Genomic DNA, 22,697 nt, shown 5'->3' on the forward strand with positions numbered 1-22,697 from the left:
GGACTTGTCCAAATTTCCGCAGCTAGATTCCCAACCATTTTACATCAGGATGGGACCTCCCAGTGGCAGGGAAATTCAGGGTCTTGATCCCTTTAAATTTTCTCAGTAATATTGACTGCCTTTGAGTCGATCCTCACTAGCAGATCTTACCGTAATTCCCTTGTGTTGATGATCATTAGGAACTGGTGCAGGAAACAGTCTTTCCAGTTCATTCAGGTCAGCCATCTTCCTATTGGGCGTGAACTCTTCTCGACCTCTCCGCGGTCCACCATTCAGGACCAGTCCTTGTGAATTTCTTTGAGCCCTGGATGGAGTCTGAGGGGTAGCCAGACGGTCCTCAACATTTTTACACATTAGCAACCTAGAAATGTAATTCCCAAGGGACAGGCTTAGTTCACAATTCATGAAAATATTACTTAATGTAAGTTCTTGGTAAAAGAGAACCATTCACTCACATCTGGCCCTGCATAATTTGTTTATATCTCACCTTCTGTATGTGTGTAGTACTTACACAGTAACAAAGGATGCTGCTTGTATGTTTGTTACTGTTAAGGCTTCTGTGCATGTCCATTTCTGTAATGAATCATGAAATGGGCATGCACATAAGCACATGCATGCATACTTGCACACTCGCATACACACACATACGTACAGACAAGCTTCCCAATGCATAACGGAACCTATTTTGTTAACTGTGCTTCAACATTTACACTTTTAGTGTTGCAACGATACAGGAGGCTACCCTCTCAAAAATCTGTGGAGCATGTACCTTCCACGATATCCAAAAACCAGGAATAGAACGCAGAAGATAATGCAGGTGACACCGATGTGGGTTCCAATGATGATGCCAGTTGTCGATGTTTTGCTACTGTGTTCCTCTTTCAGGCAGTCACATGGAGTGTTCAGAACTATAACACAAAATGCCTTTTATTAATGATATCAGAAGCAATCCCATCTCACATGAGACTGTTCAGCTCTCTTGTTCTCCTAGGCAAGACACCAGAAGAATCTTGCTATCTGAAAGGCAGCTCTTCTTTCATCTGCAGCTTCCAACCCTTCTCTCTACTGCAGCCTTTATCGCTATTTTGTCAATATTGTTACTGTCCCTCTGAACTTTCTTCTTTTGTCAATCCTAAGTGCTACTGCCACACTCTTCCTTCTTGCTACATCTTAACTCTGTTAACATCAAGACTCAACCTTTGTACTACTTTCGGAATCTCTTTACCTCCCTCAGCCTTTCCTTTTTCCTACACTAGTCTTCCATCCAATCCTGATGGGTTACTTTGCCTTCTCGAGTTTATAAATGCTGGATTTCATTAGTTGGTATAAGCCCATCAACATAGCATTTGACGCAATGTCTAATAATAGTAATTGTCTAATAAAAATAATAATTTCCACATCGCTTAATCAAGTCAAAAAACATTTCAAAGTGTGTTAACTCAGTGGTTCTCAAACCTTTTTGTCCGTGGGGCAAAAGGCCCTGCAGACTACCTACCAGTCCCACCTTACCCACTTTCACTCGCCACTGCAAAAAATACTCATCCGAATGAATGGGAAGAATGGTGCTGCTTTTGAGGAGACACCAATGAGGTGACATCTGGTTCCAAGCTGGAGAGCTTCAGTCTCATTGTCGGGCTGTATGTGCGGCCAGTTCCTCTTCTTTGTTTTCAGCCCAAGTGTTAAAAATCCAAACTCACAGATGCAAGTTGTAACAGTAACGTGACGCCATGCGATTGGTCGGGATGAGGGCTCTGGCCTCTTGTGTGGCTCGGCCATGGTGTTGTGTGTCAGTGACTTGCATTTTGGACTAGCCCGCAGACCAGCCGGAGAGCCCTCGGGGAGCATCAGCATTTGCAAACCACATTACGAGAACCACTATTTTAACTCAATGAACCCCGTGTGAAATGGAGTTACCACTTCTATGTTGTCAAACACAGGAGCCATTTTGTGCCAGCAATACCCCATAAACAGAAATAAGGTGAAAGTAATTTTTGGAGGCATTAGTTGAGAGGGAACAAGATCTTGGCCAGGATATTGGTTCTGCTCCTCTTCAAAAAATGCCACTGGCTCTTTAACATTCACCTGAACTACCAAAACAGGCAGGTGTGACTTCAACACCTGGTATGGACCTACTGCGCCCACAAATTCAGTGCAGACCAATCAGATGCTTCAATAAACATCACTCTCTGAAAACATTGGTTGGCTGCTTGCCCGGGCTAAAGCCTGAAGAGATGTTCGCTTTCAAACTTTTATCACGTTCATTCATAGGGACATAGGAGCAGGAGTGGGCTTTTCGGCCCATTGAGTCTGCTCTGCCATTCGATAAGATCATGGCTGATCTGGTTGCAGTCTCAACTCCATTTTCCTGTTCCCCCTCCCCCCCAACCCTTGACTCCATTGTCTATCAAGAATCTAACTCAGCCTTGAATAAATTCAATGATCTGGCTTCCACTGCTTTCTAGGGAAGAGAATTCCACAGACAAACAACTTTCAGGGAGAACAAAATTCTCCTCACCCCCATCTTAAAAGGGAACCTTATTTTCTTAAACTTTTCCCCCGAGTTCTAGTCTCCCCCACAAGAGGAAACATCCTCCTGGTATCTACCCTTTCAGTCCCCTTAGGATCTTATATGTTTCAATAAACTCACCTCTCATTCTTCTAAATTACAATGGGTATAGGCTTAAGCTGTTCAACCTTTCTTCAGAAGATAAACCCTTCATCCCAGGAATGAGTCAAATGAACCTTCTCTGAACTGCTTCTAACACAATTCTATCCTTTTTCAAATAAGGAAACTAAAACTGTATACATTATTCCAGATGTGGTCTCACCAGGTCCTGTACAGTTGCAGTAAAATTTTCCTACTTTTATAGTCCATTCTCCTTGCAATAAACACCAACATTCCATTTGCCTTCCTAATCACTTGCTGTACTGCATACTAACTTATTGTGATTCATGTAGCAGGACACCCAGATCCCTCTGTACCTCCGAGTTCTGCAACCTCTCACCACTTTAGTATACTGCTTTTATAGTATACTGCTTAAATAGTATACTGCTTTTCCATTCTTCCTGCCAAAGTTGTCAAGTTCACATTTTCCCATGTTATACTCCATATGCCAAATTTTTGCCCACTCACCTAACCTATCTAAATCTCTTTGTAGACTCTCTTCCTCCTTGTGACAACTTACTTTCCTACCTATCTTGGTGTCATCGGCAAATTTAGCTACCAAACATTCAAATCATTGACATAGGTCATAAGTAGTTGAGGCCCCAGCACTGATCCCTGCGGCACTCCACTAGTTACAACTTGCCAACCAGAAAAGATCCATTTATCCCTACTCTCTGCCTCTTTTACTCACTAGATCTTTCAGTAGCATCTCGCAGAGCCACGAAGCGGACCGTGGAATTTCCGTCTCCATGACGATTGAACGCTAGGAGCTTCACTTCATAGGCAATCGTTGGATCTTGGACAAAAGACAAATCAGTTTTACAATTATACTCTCACAAGAGACAGCAAATCAGACGGGCATGATAATCCATGTTTGTGAGGCTCGGTTCACATTTGTGTGTGCATATGCATAAAATAAGAGGGATAGAATAATATTTACCACTAAGGCCAACTCATAATGTATCTATTTATGCATAGTCACAGTAATCTCTGCACCCTTGGACCAGTTCTGATTCTGTCTATTAGATACATTGACTAAGCACATACCCCAAGCCATGGAGGCCACATTGAAAAGAAAGCGTGGATTGGGGGGTATGCCAACAACACTGTAATGCCAATTCTCCAATCTGTGCTCCCTTTGAGCCTGTCTTCATATTAGGAGCACAAAATCGATCAAGTTATTCTTAAGTGTTCAGTTGGGAACATCCCCAGAGTTAATCTTCATTCTGTTCCTACAAGTATAGAGTCAGCAAAATCCCGAGAGTTGGTAAAAACAAAAAAACTGCGGATGCTGGAAGTCAAAAACAAAAACAGAATTACCTGGAAAAACTCAGCAGGTCTGGCAGCATCGGCGGAGAAGAAAAGAGTTGACGTTTCGAGTCCTCATGACCCTTCGACAGAACAATAGTTCTGTCAAAGGGTCATGAGGACTCGAAACGTCAACTCTTTTCTTCTCCGCCGATGCTGCCAGACCTGCTGAGTTTTTCCAGGTAATTCTGTTTTTGTTCCCGAGAATTGGTCTTTGTTCTGTTGATGTTTCACTGAAGCAGTGAGAGATCAGAAGAACCCACACCCGCCCTTTGTAGGTTTTACCTCTTGTGATTATTGAGACTGTCCTCTTACCCAGCTGAGTTATGTTGTACGATGTCACGTTGCTTGGAAGGAGAACAGGCCCAGTGAAGTGTGCCCCATGAATCCTACGATAATACAGCTTGAACCCTTCATGCTGCCCGAGCTTAATGGTAGATTCCCAAGCAGCCTGGATTGCTGTACTGTTCAAGACTTTAATGAAAAGGGCTGGTACAGCTGGAACTGAAACACAGAAAAGACAGGATACAATGGCAAGAACACTGAATAAATGGGAAAGTAGGTCCCGCCTGCTGCCATACAGCTCATCATCTACTGATGTCACTCCAAGTAGAAATTACGCCACTGATGTCTGCTGGTGTACAGCAACTATGAATATGAGTGTCAACATCTGTATAAATTTTCTATTCATTCACAGGATGTGGGCTTCACTGGCTGGGCCAGCATTTATTGCCCATCTCTAGTTGCCCTTGAGAAGGCGGTGGTGAGCTGCCTTCTTGAACCGCTGCAGTCCATGTGGTGTAGGTACACCCACAGTGCTGTTAGGGAAGGAGTTCCAGGATTTTGACCCAGTGACAGTGAAGGAACGTTGAAATATTTTCAAGTCAGGATGGTGAGTGACATGGAGGGGAACTTCCAGGCGGTGATGCTGCCCTTGTCCTTCTTAGATGGTAGTGGTCGTGGGTTTGGAAGGTGCTGTCTAAGGAGCCTTGGTGAATTTCTGTAGTGCATCTTGGAGATGGTACACACACTGCTGCCACTATGCATTGGTGGTGGAGGGAGTAAATGTTTGTGGATGTGGTGCCAATAAGTGGACTGCTTTGTCCTGAATGGTGTTAAGCTTCTTGAGTGTTGTGGGAGCTGCACTCATCCAGGCAAGTGGGGAGTATACCATCACACTCCTGACTTGTGCCTTGTAGATGGTGGACGGGCTTTGGGGAGTCAGGAGGTGAGATATATGTCACAGTATTCCTAGCCTCTGACTTGCTCTTGCAAACACAGTATTTATATGGCTAGTCCAGCTCAGTTTCTGGCCAATGGTAATCCCCAGGATGTTGATAGTGGGGGGTTCAGTGATGGTAACGCCATTGAACGTCAAGGGATGATGGTAAAATTCTCTCTAGTTGGATGTGATCATTGCCTGGCACTTGTGTGGCGTGAATGTTACTTGCCACTTGTCAGCACAAACTTGGATTTTGTCCAGGTCTTGCTGCATTTGTACTTGGACTGCTTCAGTGTCTGAGGAGCCCTGAATGGTGCTGAACATTGTGCAATCATCAGCGAACATCCCCACTTCTGACCTTATGATGGAAGGAAGGTCATTAATGAAGCAGCTGAAGATGGTTGGGCCGAGGGCACTGCCCTGAGAAACTCCTGCAGTGATGTGCTGGCACCGAGGTGACTGACCCCAACAACCACAACCATCTTCTTTTGTGCTAGGTATGACTCCAACCAGTGGAGAGTTTTCTCCCTGATTCCCATTGACTCCAGTTTTGCTAGGGCTCCTTGATGCTACACTTGGTCAAATGCGGCCTTGTTGTCAAGAGCAATTACTCTCAACTCACCTCGGGAATTCAGCTCTTTTGACCATGTTTGAAGCAAGGCTGTAATGAGGTCAGGAGCTGAGTGACCCTGGCGGAAACCAAACTGGGTGTCAGTGAGCAGGTCATTGCTTAGCAAGAGCCACTTGATCACACTGTTCATGACCCCTTCTATTACTTTACTGATGATCAAGAGTAGACTGATGGGGCAGTAATTGGCTGCATTGAATTAGTCCTACTTTTTGTGTACACGACATACCTGAGCAATTTTCCACATAGCTGGGTAGATGTCAGTGTGGTAGCTGTACTGGAACAGCTTGCCTAGGGACACAAATCCTGGAGCACAAGCCTTCAGTACTATTGCCAGAATATTGTCAGTGCTCACAACCTTTGCAGTATCCAGACCTTCAGCCGTTTCTTGATATCACGTGGAGTGAATCGAATTGGCTGAAGACTGGCATCTGTGAGACTGGAGACCTCCAGAGGAGGAGGAGATGGATCATCCACTCAGCACTTCTGACTGAAGATTGTAGCAAATGCTTCAGCCTTATCTTTTGCACTGATGTTCTGGGCTCCTCCATCATTGAGGATGGGGATATTTGTGGTGCCTGCTCCACCAGTGAGTTGTTTAAGTGTCCACCACCATTCACGACTGGATGTGGCAGGACTGCAGAGCTTAGATCTGATCCATTGGTTGTGGGATTGCATAGCTCTGTCTATCACTTGCTGCTTATGCTGTTTGGCATGCAAGTAGTCCTGTGTTATAGCTTCACCAGGTTGACACCTCATTTTTAGGTATCCCTGGTGCTGCTCCTGCCATGCCGTCCCTCACTCTTCATTGAACCAGGGTTGATCCCCTGGCTTGATGGTAATGGTAAAGTGGGGGATATGCCGGACCATGAGTCCATGATTGTGTTCCAAATAAAATTCTGCTGCTGCTGATGGCCCACAATGCCTCATGGATGCCCAAACTTGAGTTTACTAGATCTGTTCAAAATCTATCCCATTTAGCACGGTGGTAGTGTCACACAACACGATGGAGCATAACCTCAATGTGAAGGCAGGACTTTGTCTTCACAATGACTGTGCGGTGGTCAGTCCTACCGATACTGTCATGGACAGATGCATCTGTGGCAGGCAGGTTGGTGAGGATGAGGTCAAATATGTTTTTCCCTCTTGTTGGTTCCCTCACCACCTGCTGCAAACCTAGTCTAGCAGCTATGTCCTTTAGGACTCAGTTAGCTCGGTCAGTAGTACCAAGCCACTCTTGGTGATAGACACTGGAGTCCCAGGGTACACCCACAATACATTATGCGTTCATGCCACCCTGTGCTTCTTCCAAGTGGTGTTCAACATGGAGGAACATTGATTCATCAACTGAGGGAGGGCGGTATTTGGTAATTAGCAGAGGGTTTCCTTGCCCATGTTTGACCTGATGCCATGAGACTAAAAGGGGTCCAGAGTCGATGTTGTGGACTTCCAGAGGAACTCACTTCCGACTGTAAAGGACTGTAAAGCCTAAAGGACTGTTCTTATATTTTTAATTAGTAACGGGTTGAAAGGTTATGGGGAGAGGGCGGGAAATTGGAGTTGAGGCCAAAATGAGAACAGCCATGATTGTATTGAATGGCGGGGCAGGCTCGAGGGGCTGAATTGCCTACTCCTGCTCCTGGTTCTTTTGTTATGTATACCACTGCGCTGACACCTCTGCTGGGTCTGTCAGGACATACCCAGAGATGGTGATGGTGGTGCCTGGGACATTGTCTGGGACACAGCTCTCTCAATTTTGGCACTAGTCCCCAGATGTTAGTAAGGAGGACTTTGCAGGGTTGACAGGGCTGAGTTTGCCATTGTCGTCTCTGGTGCCTAGGGTGTGCATGGTGGTCCATCTGGTTTCATTCCTCTTTTGAGACTTTGTAGCGGTTTGATACAACTGAGTGGCTTGGTAGGCCATTTCAGGGTCAACATGTAGGCCAGACCAGATAAGGTCAGCAGATTTCCTTCCCTAAAGGACATTAGTGAACCAGATGGGTTTTTACAACAATCGACAAGGGTTTCATGGTCATCATTAGACTTTTAATTCCAGATTTTTATTGAATTCAAATGCCATCATCTGCCATGGTGGGATTCAAACCCAGGTCTCGAGAGCATTGGATTACTTGTCCAGTGACAATACCACTATGCCATTGGCTCCCCCAATGTAGGGCATTCCCACAGCATTGAGATAACTACAACCCAGTGCCTAAATCCAGTGCAACAGCAATTATGGGTAAGATGATGTATAAATTCTCAAGTGCATAGATACTAAATTTTTTGTTGCTCAAGAGGAAAAGACCAGTTTTGGAAGAAAGCAGTAATGATTAAATATCCATGTTGTTGTGCATAATGCAGTTAGTCTGCCCCATCAGTTTGCCTTCCAGCATGTTCTGAGATACTTTCTAATGTCAATTTGACAGTTTATCACATTTCTGTTCCATGCCAAAAACCTCTTTTCCATCTCAGCAATTTTCCATAAATTCCAAGCTTGTCCTTGGTTTAAAAGCAGCTCCAGTTTTCACGGGCAATATGCCTGGCATGACACTAGATGCCTGAAGACGGGAAATATTTTAGTCCCTATTACCTCAATTATCAGAAATTAATTTAAAAAGTGAAAATAATCTCACTCAGGTCCCCTCTCGAACCACTCTTACAATCCTAAATCAACTTAAATAGATCAATGAAATATTTCTTTGCCAAAAGATTAGCAAAATATTCAGTCATCCACAATTTGTGTCTCAGAAATAATCACACTTTCGGTCCTTGTAGAGTCCATGCTACTTGCCTTCGCCCAGCGTGCTGCTGATAGCTGGCTCGGATGGTTTGCTAGCACCTCGTGATGTGTAAGCCTTTATATAGAAAGTGTAGCCAGTGGATGGCTGCAGGTCAGTCACCACTTGCTGGAGGGTGGTTTTGCTAACAGCCTCCTGGTACTCCATCTCCATTGGATCTACAAAAATCAACAGAATGGTCAGGAAGCATAGCCTGGAGAAACTCATGCCTGCTCCACACCAGTAATCAATCAGAGTTATCCAACCTGAATGGGGATCTCTTTAACCTAGGTTAGTAAGAGTCACAGCCAAGTTAGTAGCTGCATCCCCTGCTGGAAACACCTGTCACCTATTAAAGTCTTTGAAATAAGGTTCAGGCTTAACGTCACAATCACAAAACCTGCAGTCTATTGGTAAGGAGAGTCTGGGGCGCCTCATGGGTGGGCCCCTAATTAAAATGCACTATAATAACCTCGAAAAGCAGCAATAGCACAGATTCAGAAGTGAGTATCCTGCCTGACAACCTTCTCAACTTGTTTGAGGAAACTACTACTGTAGAAAGCCTTAGGACATAGTATCCTGGACTTAAAATAGTCATTTGACGAAGACCCATGCAATTACCAGTAAACCCTAGGTCTCAATAAGAATTGAGGCAAAACCTAGAAGAAAAAAATTACTTAATAGGAGAGTTTCGCCAGAGTGGGAGGAAATTCTGTGCGGAGTAACCTGGGATTCAGTGTTAAGACCGCTACTGTTTCCTCATTTACATAAATGACTTCGGTTCAGAAACTCAGTGCAAAGTGGGCAATGTTTTTTTCTTTCATGGGATATGGGTATCACTGACTGGCACAGCCAGCATTTGTTGTTGATCCCTAATTGCCCTTGAACTTGCTAGCCCATTTCAGAAGGGGGTTAAGAGTCAACCACACTACTGTGGCTCTGGAGCCACATGTAGTCCAGACCAGGTAATGATAGCAGGTTTCCTTCCCTACAGGGCATTGGTGAACCAGATGGGTTTTTACGACAATCGATGATAGTTTCATGGTCACCATTACTGAGGCTAGTTTTCAATTCCAGATTTTAATTAATTGATTTTAATTCCACCAGCTGTCATGGGCCACTGGGTTGCTCGTTCAGTGACATGATCACTATGCCACCATTTCCCTAATGCTGGTGATACAAGACTAGGGTGGAGAATGGAATTGGAAGAGTCAGTGCTCAAAATTACAGAATGAGTGGTAAAGCATACAAGTATGCAGAGTAACAGCAGATTAAATTTAATGCTAACAGCTACTTCACAAAGGAAGAAAAAATTAAGCAAGGTACATATTCCACAAATGGTGCAGAAACCAGAAATAGCCCCATGGTGTGGGACACTGGAATCTTCCTGGATGAATGAACCAAGGCAGCTGAATGTCCTTCCTCACCTGTAAATGTCTTGCGGCCCTATAATATGATCACAGAAGATTATAATTTTACAATGGGAGAGCTCTTTTGGTTGGGATAGTTCCCAGTCACCAATTTTCTGGTGAAAGAGTCCACTCCAACTTATGGTGGGTCAAATCTTATCCTATGGTCAGAGGACTGTCCAGTTACAAAAACAAATAATTTTTGTCATACAAAGAGAGTGACTTCAAATATACCAAAGGACATGACCTTTTTGCTAAAGGTAGAATTTGATTCCGAGTGGTTGTGTGACTTGTTCACTATGGATAACATATATACAGGTATTGCATGGGAACACCAGCACCTGGAAGTTCACCTCCAAGCTGCACACCACCCTGACTTGGAAATATATTGCCGTTCCTTCACTGTCGCTGGGTCAAAATCCTGGAACACCTCCCTAACAGCAACATGGGTGTACCTACACCACATGGACTGCAACAGTTCTCCACCGCCTTCTCAAGGGTAATTAGGGGCGGGCAACAAATGCTGGTACAGCCAGTGATGCCAATATCCCATGAAAGAATAAATTTAAAATATTTCTATCCATCTCTCTGGAAGAATTAGTAGAGCTGGCTATTAGTCTATTGTGGAACAATCAACAAATTATCAACTAACTGTCTCACAACTATTGTACGCTAAAAGTTTTTCTGAAAGTAACTGCTCCATGTTGTGTCAGTTATATTTCTCAATGGCACTGTTGTATAAACTGAGTGACCAAAACGAACTGGTCATGTGAAAGAAGGGACTGGTTCACCCACCTGCAGTTTTCCTGATGTGTAGCACATAGCCGATAATGTCTCGTGTATTCTCCGAGGGCTCGCTCCATGACACATGAATGGTCGTCGCAGACAGAGCTGCAGCTTTTACTTCTCGAGGAGGCCCAGGAAGGCCCTCTGCCCACAGCACTGTTAACCGTGCGCTGGCTTGGGTTGATCCAGCATCATTTTCAGCAATGCACTGGTAGATTGCTTCATCCTCTGGAGAGATCCCATTTATTGTAAGAGTACTGGGAAAAGAGAGAAAATAAAATACATCATGCATCCCGCAAGTCAAAAATGTGTCAGTGGCATTGACTTTTCTTGATCTTTTTCCCTTTCCAATTATCTCTTTTTTGTTTTATCCTCCTGCTCTTGAAGATGTTGACTCCTTGTGTACAGTTTCAATCCCACCAATCAATCTTGCATATCTAATCTAAGGGCTATTATTCATGTGTGAGCCTTGAGAGTGAATGTTGGAGGCTATTCAACCAATGGGAGGGCAACCTAAGCTCAGCCAGCATTCACACATTCAAATCTTCTCGAAAGGACATTAAACAGTAATTGGTGGTGGAAATCCTCATCAATTGTCCCTTCCTTATACCAGGGCTGATAAAGTTAACTGTCAAGCCCCTAATTGAGAGTAGCTCGCACAATAGTCACCAGAGAGCGGTAAAGCTAATATGTCAACGTCGACCTCACGTGTCCGGACAACGTTGTCAAGGTGGCTGCATCTCAATGACAAGAAGGGGATGGGTCACTGGGTGATAGTGTTGGTGGGAAGACAAGCCATTGCCAGAGACGTTTACGGAAAGTGGAATCAAACAAAGGTAAACCCACAAAGATGGACAATGGAGGAGAGGCATTGGGAGAGGATGAAATTGTTAAACAGTTAAAACTAACTGCAGAGAGGTAGTTGCAAGAGCAAGAGAAAGGTTAGAGGTTAGTCGCAGAGGATGTCATTCATGGTTTTGGTTCAGGCTGTGGGACGGGCAGAAAACTGGAGGGATTCAAACAGGAAGTTGCTGAAGATTGAATAAATGCATTCTTCATCGAGACTTCTTCAAATTCCAATCAAGGTAAAACAACACAAATCATTTTTAACCGGCTGCAAGGTGACAGTTTGAAAGAATTGTTGAGGGCATGGCCTGCTTCATGGCCAAGCTGACATATTTCACAAGTGCTAAAGTGCCGTGAGAATATGCTGAAAATACTTCAGTATCTGTTGCGAGTTGGAGCCTGCCCATTTCAGGAGCTTGTGAGATTCCACAACCGTCAGTAAATGGTGAGAGCCATTTCCATTGTCCCGGGGGAACTCTCCCCAAAGATTCCTGCAAGGGTTGATGGAATGGTGAGAGGCCATTTGGCACATCTGCAGACTGGACGTGGGCAGCATGTAATTTGGTTCTCCCACTTCACTTGCAGCCGGAGCTGGTAAGTTCGGGTCTTGGAGTGGGACGGTTTGTCGTAGGTCAGGGATGGGAGCAGGATGGGGGGAGGGGGATGGATTTAAGGCTTGAGGTGAGTAAGAAGGAAGTGGGAGGTGCAATCTTAGTGGGGGTGGGGGGGGCGGCGCTGCCCTATAACTGGCAAAGGACAGCCCCCAACGATCAAACCCAGCCTTCTTTCCCCCACTTTGAAGGTCTTTTTTTAAAAAATCGGGCTGCCCGTTCCTGCTCAGCTGGCCATGCCAAACATTTTATTACATTATCAGGTCGATTAGCTTGATAGGCCTAATAGAGCCATGATTACTTATTTGAAGATGGCGGGTGAGCTGCCAATTTTGGTGCCCTATTTTACGTGCCTACCCCCCCCACCCAAAACCCCAACCAGCGGGGGCACTTAAAAACAGCCTAATACCTGAGAACCACTTGGTACCTCCACCTTTTAGCTCAGGTAAGAGTGGGAATTTGGATCAGGAATTGCCAACGCTGGTCTGAATCCCACCCTCCGCGACCAGGGTAAGACAAGTTTCTGTTTACTTTGTTTCTCCAGGGATTTTCTGCTAATCTTCCACTGGACTAACATCAATGGAGCAGGAGAGCCCTCGTGTGAATCCCAGGTGTCTCCAGAGATCTTCAAGGTCCTTTTATCTGACATCGGTAATGATTTTGCTTTACGTTAAGAGATTAGAAGTGAAAGATGCCACATTCAAAGGAAAACAACAACTGAGAAGAAACAGCCTTCCCAGATATTTATCAATCACTGACATAACTGCACCCTAAATTCAACCGAAATCTCCAGTTCTTTATTAAAGAAAATCGAAGATTGATTGCTTAACACATAAAGCTAATTTTAAATCCAAGTAACACACACAAGACAAAGAATGTAAAGCAACTCCCGGAATATTAATGAGAACTCTTGTCAGAACGTTTTAGTTTACGATTGAGAAGCTTCTGTAATAGCCTATAGGATGAAAGGTAGATGCAGGCCCCTCTCCCCACACAACTTAATAGACGTGAACATTTCATTGTCTGGGTAGTGGACACGTGTTCATCGCCGCACACTTCAATCAGGGTTTCCACATTCAAATGAAAGACATTTCACTTTGAAATAGAAAGGTCTGCTTGTATACAGAGTTTTCCTGGAGCTCCTGGAGTTTCCCATTGAATGTGCTGCGTCCTGATGGGATTAATAAACTCCAGTAAGACAACAGATCAAAGAGACTTCTCTAACGCCCATTGTCAGTATCTTCCCTCACTGCTCCTGACTTCAATATTGTATCAGTGAATAAGCTCACTACTTTCCTTCTGAAGCCAGCCGTTTCCTCCTTTTACTAGGGAGGCCTATCGATGGGTGAAACGTATCTCTTGAACCATCCTGTGATGTAGGTCAAAAACGTGAAAAGAATTTCTTCCCTTTTATCAGATTTTATGACGGGGAGGAGGGGTCACCGTGGGGTCATGGCACACCGAAGCCAATAGCGGGGTATCAGGTTGCGGGTTTGTGTGTTTCCTTAATGGCGGCTACATTCAGGACAGCTCAATTTCGGAAAGAGAGCCTCAACAAGGGTTTAGGCCTCCTAAATATTTCAGGCACGGGGCCCTGGAGGCCTCATTTTCTACCTTTACCGATACAATGGGTGGTGCACTTCCAGCACCAATGAGCATGTGCGTACTTGCCCGTCAAACTGGACACTCAGCCGTGCATGCTGTGCCTGAAAATTGGTGTAGTGCCATCAAATTTCTAGGCCATCGTGCCTAATTTTAGGTTAATCAATTCAGTGCTAGATATTGAGAGCAAATTCCTGACAGCCTTCGCATTTACTACCTTTGCAATCAGAATGATATAGCCACTATATTTAGGGTTGCTTTCCTTTAAATTCTCATTAAGGCTCAGTGCCATTTACACATCACTGGGAAATGTAGCAAGGATAGAGGGAGTCTGACTACTTCCTGCAATTTACATCACATGCCTGTGAAGCTCTCGTGTCCAATACAATGCACTGACAGCTGCCAAGGGAAAGCCAATGCAGGGCTAGTGCCAGCAGACATTCACACCAAAGTGAAAGAGAGAGAGAGAGAGAGAGATATATATATATATATATAAAGCTCCAGCCTACTGAGAGAAGAAAATTCAAAGGCTGCTGTCCTGCACACAAGAAATCAGCATGACTGACTTTCCCAAGGTCACAGGGCCAAACCAATGACCAGTCTTAAAGACCCATAATGTGGAGGGTCTGAGACACTGGAAGCAAGGGGATCTGACACGAGGCATTCCTCTGGGACTGGAGAACAAAACAAAATTTGGGAACTTTTAAGGAAATTGAAACTAGAGGGCTTAAGCTTGAGTTGGGAAGGCTGGGCCTCCAATCCCACTGGGTTGTTTCCTCATCAGGTACAACTAGATTGATGACCTACTTCACGGCATTAGCATTGAACTGACGACCACTTCAGGCAACAGATTCAGAGAAACAGTCAAGCCTGAGATCTTGGAGTTGATTGGGAAAAGTCTCTCCATCCCCCTCCACCCATCCACCTTCCAAGATCCGTCAGAAGAAACCCCAGAGGCTTTTATGGGAGGAATGGGTTTCAGTTCATGGGGCACTGGCGCCACTGCCGGGGGAGAAGGGAGCTGTTCCGGTGGGACAGACTTCGCTTGAACTGTGCTGGGACCAGTGTCCTGGCGAACGAAATAACTAGGGCTGTAGAGGGCTTTAAACTAAATAGTGGGTGGGGGGTTGGGGGGGGGGGTGGGGTGTAGAGTTCTGGAAAGCAGCCTTGCAGGGCAGCTACTCAGGTAATAATACCCAGAGTGTGACAGGAAGGCACAGAGTGTACTAACATTTTTAAAAAGCAGAAAATAGGGTCAAAAGGGGAAAAAATGCTAAAAAGACAAAATTAATGACTCTTTACTTAAAGGCACATAGTATTTGGAACAAAATAAATGAATTAATAGCACAAATAGAGGTTAATGGGCATGATCTTATAGCCATTACGAAGATGTGGTTACAAGGAGATCAAAGCTGGGAACTAAATGTTCAGAGGTTTGTGACTTTTCAAAAGGACATGCAGGAAGGAAAGGGTGGTGGGGTAGCTTTGTTAGCACGAGATGAAATAAGTGCAATAGCAAGAAATGATCTTGGATCGGAAGATGTAGAATCCATATGGGTGGAGGTAAGAAATAACAAGGGGAAGAAGACACTGGTGGGAGTAGTCTATGGGCCCCCTGACAGTAGCCATACTGTGGGACAGAGAATAAATCATGAGGTAATGAGGGCATGTAAAAAAGGCAGTACATTAATCATAGGTGACTTTAATCTTCATGTAGATTGGGAAAATCAAATTGCCAGAGGTAGACACAAGCAAGAATTTATAGAGTATATTTGGGACAGTTTCTTAGAACAATATGTTGTGAATCCTTCCAGAGATCAAGCTATTTTGGATCTGGTAATGTGTAATGAGACAAGTTTAATAAATGATCTCAGAGTAAAGGATCCCCGAGAAAACAGTGACCATAATATGGTAAAATGTAGCATTCAGTTTGAGAGTGAGAAACTTGGGTTGGAAACAACTATGCTAAACTTAAATAAGGGAAATTACAATGGAATGAGGGCAGAGTTGGCTGGAGTGGAGTGGGATAGGATCTTAGCAGAAAAGATGGTTGATAAACAATGGCAGACATTTAAAAAAATAGTTCATGACTCTCAATAAAGATATATCCCAATGAGGAAGAAGGATTCAAGGAAGGGGATAAACCAACCAAGGTTAAGCAAGGAAGTTAAGGACAGTATCAAATTGAAAGAGAAAACATATAATGTGGCAAAGATTAGTGGTAAGCCAGAGGATTGGGAAAGTTTTAAAAACCAACAAAAGATGGCCAAAAAAATAATGAAGAGGGAGAAAATAAATTTTGAGGGTAAACTAGCAAATACTGTAAAAACGGACAGTAAGAGTTTCTTTAAATATATAAAAAGCGAGAGAGGCCAAAGTGAACATAGCCTCCTTAGAGAATGAAGCAAGGGAAATAATAATGGGGAACCAGAAAATGGCAGAGGAGTTGAATAAATACTTTGCTTCAATCTTCATGGTAGAAGATACTAATAGCATTCCAAAAATATTAAATAATCAAGGTAGAAAATGGGGGTGGGGGTGGTGAGGAAATAAATATAATTATCACTAAAAGTACTAGGGAAACTAATAGGGCTAAAGGCCGATAAGTCCCCTGGACCTGATGGGTTCCTTTCTAGGATATTAAAAGAAGTAGCTACAGAGATAGTGGATGCACTGGTAGTAATCTTCCAAGAATCCTTAGATTCTGGGAAAGTCTCAGAGGATTGGAGAATGGCCAATGTAACACTCATTCAAGAATGGATGAAAACAAATAACAGGTAACTATAGGCCAGTTAACTTAACATCTGTCATTGGGAAAACGTTGGAATCTATTATAAAAGGATGTAATAGCAGAGCATTTAGAAATACATAATCTAATCAAGCAGAGTCAGCATGGCTTCATGAAGGGGAAATCATGCCTGACAGATTTATTAGAATTCTTTGAGGAGGCAACAAGCAGGATAGATACAGGGGAACCAGTAGACATAATATATTTGGATTTCCGAAAGGATTTCCATAAGATACCGCACATAGGCTACTCAATAAGATGAGCTCATGTTGTTGGGGGTGATACATTAGCATGGGTAAAGGATTGGCTAACTAATAGAAGACAGAGAGTCGGGATAAGAGGGGCATTTTCAGGATGGCAACCTGTAACTAGTGGAGTGCCACAGGGATCAGTGCTGGGGCATCAATTATTGATAATATATATTAATGACTTAGATGAGTGAAGTGAATGTACTATCGGCAAGTTTGTGGGTGACACAAAAATAGGTGGGAAGGCAAGTGTTGAGGATGACACAAGGAGTCGACAGAGGGATATAGACAGGTTAAGTGAGTGGGCAGAGCCTTGGCAGATGGAACATAATGTGGGAAAATATGAGGTTATGCACTTTGGTAGGAAGAATAGAGGAACTGAAAATTATTTAAATGGAGAAAGACTGCAGAAAGCTGCAGCACAGAGGGATTTGGGAGTCCTTGTGCATGAATCCCAAAAAGCTAACATATAAGTTCAGCAGGTAATAGGGAAGGCAAATGGAATGTTGGCCTTTATTTCAAAGGGAATGGAGTATAAAAATAGGGAAGTCTTGCTAAAACTATACAAGGCACTAGTTAGACCAAACCCAGAATACTGTGAACAGTTTTGGTCCCCTTATCTAGGAAAGATATACTGGCATTGGAGGCAGTCCAGAGAAGGTTCACTAGGTTGATCCTGGGTATAGGGAGATTTTCTTATGAGGAGAGGTTGGGTAGGTTGGAGTTTAGAAGAATGAGAGGTGACCTTATTGAAACATATTGAGGTCGGCGTGTGAGGGGCGGGGCCCACTTGCCAACGCGTAAAATCACGTGGGATGACATCGGGTGGAACTCCCGACATCACCCTGCGTCATTTCAATTTTCAGGTCGGTGGGGGCGCAGCTGAATCAGCTGCCCACCCACTGACCTGTCAACGGCCAATTGAAAACTAACTCAACTGGTTAATGGACCTGCCCGTCCAACCTTAAGGTGGGTGAACAGGCCAGGAGCCCTGGCAGGCTTCAGAAACAGCATCAAACCTCATCCACAGGCAGGATGAGGTTTCATGTAGGTTTTTAAAAGTTTAATAAAAGTTTGAATAAAAGTGATGGACATGTCCCAACTCATGTGACAGTGTCACATGAGGGAACATGTCAGGGAAATTTTATTCTTGTGCATTGACCATTTTTGAATTTGGCGCCGATCTCCCTGAGGCAGCACTCAAGGAGATGAGTACGCTCTTTCGTGCGCACGTGTGAAGGAGTGCACTCCCAGCTAGGGGAATCTCCCCCACTCGCACAGGGAGCGCATAGCACTTTCTGGCGGACATCATGCTGGGCGGCTTAATTGGCCCAGCCACGTAAAATGGCGGCGCACCACCAATCGGGGCACCAATTGGATGTGCGCCCGCACATGCCTGCTCCTGAACATCCCCCCCGCAACAGGGGCAAAATTCTTCCCATAAGATTCTTAGGGGGCTTGATAGAGTACACGCTGAGAGGTTGTTTCCCCTTGTGGGAGAGTCTTGGACTAGACGGCATAATCTCAGAGTAAGGGGTCGCCCATTTAAAACAGAAATGAGGAGGAATTTCTTCTCTCGGGGGTAGTGAATCTGTGGAATTCTTTACCGCAGAGGGCAGTAGAGGCTGGGTCATTAAGTATATTCAAGGCTGAGATAGACAGGTTTTTAATTAGTAAGAGAATTGAGGGTTATGGGGAAAAAGCAGGAAAGTGGAGTTGAGGATAATCAAATCAACAGTGATCTCATTGAATGGCGGAGCAGACTCGATGGGCCGAATGGCCTACTTCTGCTCCTACATCTTATGGTCTTATTTTTACGCCAGCACCTTCCAAACCCATGACCACTACCATCTAGAAGGAAAAAGGCAGCAGGCACATGGGAACACCACCACCTGGAAGTTCCCCTCCAAAGGACTCACCATCCTGACTTGGAAATATATCGCCATTCCTTCCCTGTTGCTGGACCAAAATCCTGGAACTAGACGCACTGTGGGTGTACCCACACCACAGGGACTGTAGCAGTTCAAGAAGGCAGCTCACCTACCACCTTCTCAAGGGCAACTGGGGATGGGCCCAGCCCACATCCCGTAAAATGAGTTTTAAAAGAGTCGGTTCTCTATTATTGGTGACAAGATATCTTTTCCAAGTTAAATTGTGTTAGTTGCGTAGCCTAGAAAACTCTTGTACATGTGACAGAAATTGAAGGGACTGTGAACCTTTGGGAAAAAATAAAATGTCTCTTAACCCTAGAGACTGCTGAACCTCTTGGCCTCCTGCAGCTACTGGGAGCAGAGGTAGTTCGGAAAACTACACAAATTAAAAACCAACAAAGCTGCCAACTCCATCTTGCCCAGGAATCACCCTGATTCACCAGAACAAAGGAGGTCTCGATGATAGAGCTAATCAAAGTATTCCTGCAATTAGTAGTCACGTTCCTGCTATCCATTCATTCAGCTGCCATCTTGTTCACCCTGTTCTTTCGATTTGATATCTTGACCTTGAGTTACTGTCAGTAGCCGGAGAAACATGACCAGCACCAACATCTTCTTTAGCCTGTAAGCTTTTAACAGTCTCCACTGAAATGAAGTGATCCTGAGATAATGCGTAATAACAATAGCAATTCATAAATTAAAAACAAGCAGGGTGCACATTCTGCTGAAACCAGTATTGATAAGACGTGATTCAAATTTTGCAAGGAATTCATCTACAATTTTCTCAGGAGCTCTGCAGTGTGAGATTGGCAAAACTCCTGGAGAAACAGTGAAAATAGTTAAAAATAGCTAATTGCGTTTATTCTTCCAGGTTTTTTTTTACTGCCCTTCTACTGAAGTTACGTTGGGAGACTGGGGCCATCCTGTGAAAATTCTTCCCCAGGTTTCAAATGATTGGCCACCTAAATGGTAGAGGGGCTGCTATGATTGGCCACCTAAAACTTTAACAAGGCACTAAGATTTTTTTGGTTAAGATTAGTGTTTAAAAATAAAGTCCCCAAAGGACACTGCCTGAGGGGCTGCTTTGTTTCTTGATGCTCTTTTATTTACACAGGCTGTTTCTCCATTTGAACTCAGGTCCCACAAGTGGAAGGATAGTGTTGTAAAACCAACACCACCCAGTCATTTAGGGGAGACGTCTATCCTTACAGACTAAAACAGGTCAACGGGGTTCAGCATTTCTCCTGTTTAAGGAGAAAGATAAAAATTGATATATGTGTTGTGATTGGAGTCGTCAACCCTCTGGATTGTCCTGGAGTCTTCAGGAATTGAAGATGAATTTAGACACTGCTGCGAGCAACCCAGAAAAAAAATACGCACGATTCTTAATTAATAGAGCTGTTTTTTTATCCCCCATTTTCTTTGAACATATATTTTTATAACTAATTAACAAACAAGAATTCGGTGATGGGGGGAGGGGGGTGGGGGTGGGGGGGGGGGGGGGCGGGGGGTGGAATAAAAGGCTGTTCTGACAGTCAGGAATCACCGAACTGAGTCATGAAGAGTCTACTTGCCTTTCAGTTGGAGGGAGAATATGGTGCACCATGAGGATGGACGTGACAGGTAGGCCTGAGTGGAGAAAGTGGTGGGGCAGGGCAGTAGCCAGGGAAACATGATCAGCACCGACATTTTTTTTTAGCCTGTATGCTTAAAACAGTCTCCACTGGAGTGAAGCAATCCTGAGATAACATATTTCCTTTGAATAGTAACAATAGCAATTCATAAATTTAAAGACGAGCGAGCAGGGTGGACATTCTGCTGAAATCAGTATTGATAACATGTAATTCAAATGAATGTGATGAAGCGTCCAGAAATACATTCAACCAGAGCTGGCAAGCCTAGCTGTGCCCATTTTTTAAGGCATGAAGTGGGTGTATCGATGCCAAATTTAGCTATGCGAAGGTCAGTGCCCAAGCTTCATAACTGTTTGGGGCCTCTACTAAATACATGCAGGGTCCTTGCATATGTTCATGAGAGACCTAATGCCAGTTTAAGGACCACTCCGAGGCTGAAGCCAGACTTGTTCCCCTCAGGGTCCTTCAGCGGTTAAAGAAGCTGCTACCAACAACAGCTACGTTTTAAATAGATTGTCTTCCCCTGACTCGACAGTGTCCCAATCGCACACCCCCTCTCCCTGCCCCACCCCAGTTGCTGATCCAACCCTCGCCAATCCAGTCACCCCGCCTCTGAGACATACTTTTGGGCTATTGCTGATGAGGGAAGCAGCCAGATATTCAGTTTATACAAATGGGCAAAGTGCATGTAGGGACGCGACAGGAGGCAGCTGCTCACCCAGTAAATATTCATGAGAAGAGGAGCAATTTTGGGCCAACCTGGTTTTCACAAACGCTGAACGCCAAGAAATTCCTCCCCAAAATCCACCTCCACAGTGCAGGTCACGGAAAATGAATTCCCTCAGAAGCTTTTACTTACTTGTTGTTGTTTTTCAGTTTGATGTGACCACTGGGTGCTAGGATTTCCCCGTTTTTCAGCCAGGTAAGATGTGGTATCGGCTCTCCCTGAGCCAGACAGTTGAAAATGGCAGTGGTTCCAACTGGCCTCGAGATGGACTGTGGGTACTGCACAAATTCCGCAGGAGCTGGAACACAAAACAGGGAAAGACACCTCAGCTTTGACAAGTAACATCTCAAAACCCAAAAATAAAGGATACACAATATCACCCCTCTCCAGTCATGCTTTAGTTCATTCGCTTTTGCAATCCTCATCCATGCTTATGTTGTCTCCAAACTTTACTATCCATGACATTAAATGGTATTACCCTCACTGAATCACTCACTATCAACATCCTGGGGGTTACCATTGACCAGAAATTGTACTGGATTCCCCATATAAATACCAGGTAGCAGGTCAGAAACTGGGAATTCTGCAGAGAATAACTCACCTCCTGACTCGCCAATGCCTGACCACCATTTACAGAAGACACAAGTCAGGAGTGTGATGGAATACTGTCCACTTGCCTGGGTGAGTGCAGCTCCAACAGCACTCAAGAAGCTTGACACCATCCAGCCCACTTGATTCACACCCCCTCCACTACCTTAATCATTCACTCCCTCCATCACCGACACACAGTGTCAGCAATGCGTACCATCTACAAGATACACCGTAGCAACTCACCAAGGCTCCTTCGACAGCTCCTTCCAAACCTGCGATATCTACCCCCTAGATGGACAAGGACAGCAGATGCATGGGAACACCACCACCTGCAATTTCCCCTCCAAGTCATACATCATCCTGAAGTGGAAGTATATCACTGTTCCTTCACTGTCGCTGGGTCAAAATCCTGGAAGTCCCATCTGCACCTACACCACATGGACTTCAGTAGTTCAAGAAGGCAGAACACCATCATCTTCTCAAGGGCAATTAGGGATGGGCAATAAATGCTGGCGTAGCCAGCCATATCCCACGAATGAATAGTAAAAAAAAAATTCCAATGATCTCTCACCCTCCAAGAGCTCTTCCAAAACTCTGCACAGCATATCCAGCATCCTTGTGCTCGCTGACTTACATTGCTTCCTGGTCCACTAACATCTTGATTTTAAAGCGCTCATTTTGCATTGGAAATCTTCCACGCCTTTGTCTCTCCCGATCTCTGTAACCTCCTCCAGCCCTACCACTCGGTGGCTACTCAGTGACTTTTTCTAATATTGGATTCTTCTGCATCCTCTACTTCCTTTAGCCCACGATCTCATTGAAACGTATAAAATTCTGACAGGGATGGACATACTGGCCGCAGGGATGATATTTCCTCTGGCTGGGGGTTCTAGAACAAGGGGGTCACAAGGCCTGAGAAGAGGA

General features: G+C 44.5%; 1 protein-coding gene across 1 annotated transcript in view; it reads right to left on the bottom strand.

Moving 5' to 3' along the window:
- The window catches only part of igdcc3 (immunoglobulin superfamily, DCC subclass, member 3), a 119,980-nt gene that overhangs the window by 1,619 nt on the left and 95,664 nt on the right, over positions 1–22,697 (bottom strand). Inside the window, exons 7-13 of the mRNA XM_041174906.1 lie at positions 21,315–21,480; positions 10,805–11,052; positions 8,615–8,779; positions 4,289–4,477; positions 3,357–3,461; positions 770–908; positions 151–361 (exon numbers count right to left, since the gene is read on the bottom strand). Coding sequence (XP_041030840.1) covers positions 151–361; positions 770–908; positions 3,357–3,461; positions 4,289–4,477; positions 8,615–8,779; positions 10,805–11,052; positions 21,315–21,480 — 1,223 coding nt within the window. The remainder of the gene's footprint in view (positions 1–150; positions 362–769; positions 909–3,356; positions 3,462–4,288; positions 4,478–8,614; positions 8,780–10,804; positions 11,053–21,314; positions 21,481–22,697) is intronic.

The sequence above is a fragment of the Carcharodon carcharias genome, chromosome 26, assembly GCF_017639515.1.
Source record: "Carcharodon carcharias isolate sCarCar2 chromosome 26, sCarCar2.pri, whole genome shotgun sequence".
In the NCBI taxonomy this organism is placed as follows: Eukaryota; Metazoa; Chordata; class Chondrichthyes; order Lamniformes; family Lamnidae; genus Carcharodon; species Carcharodon carcharias.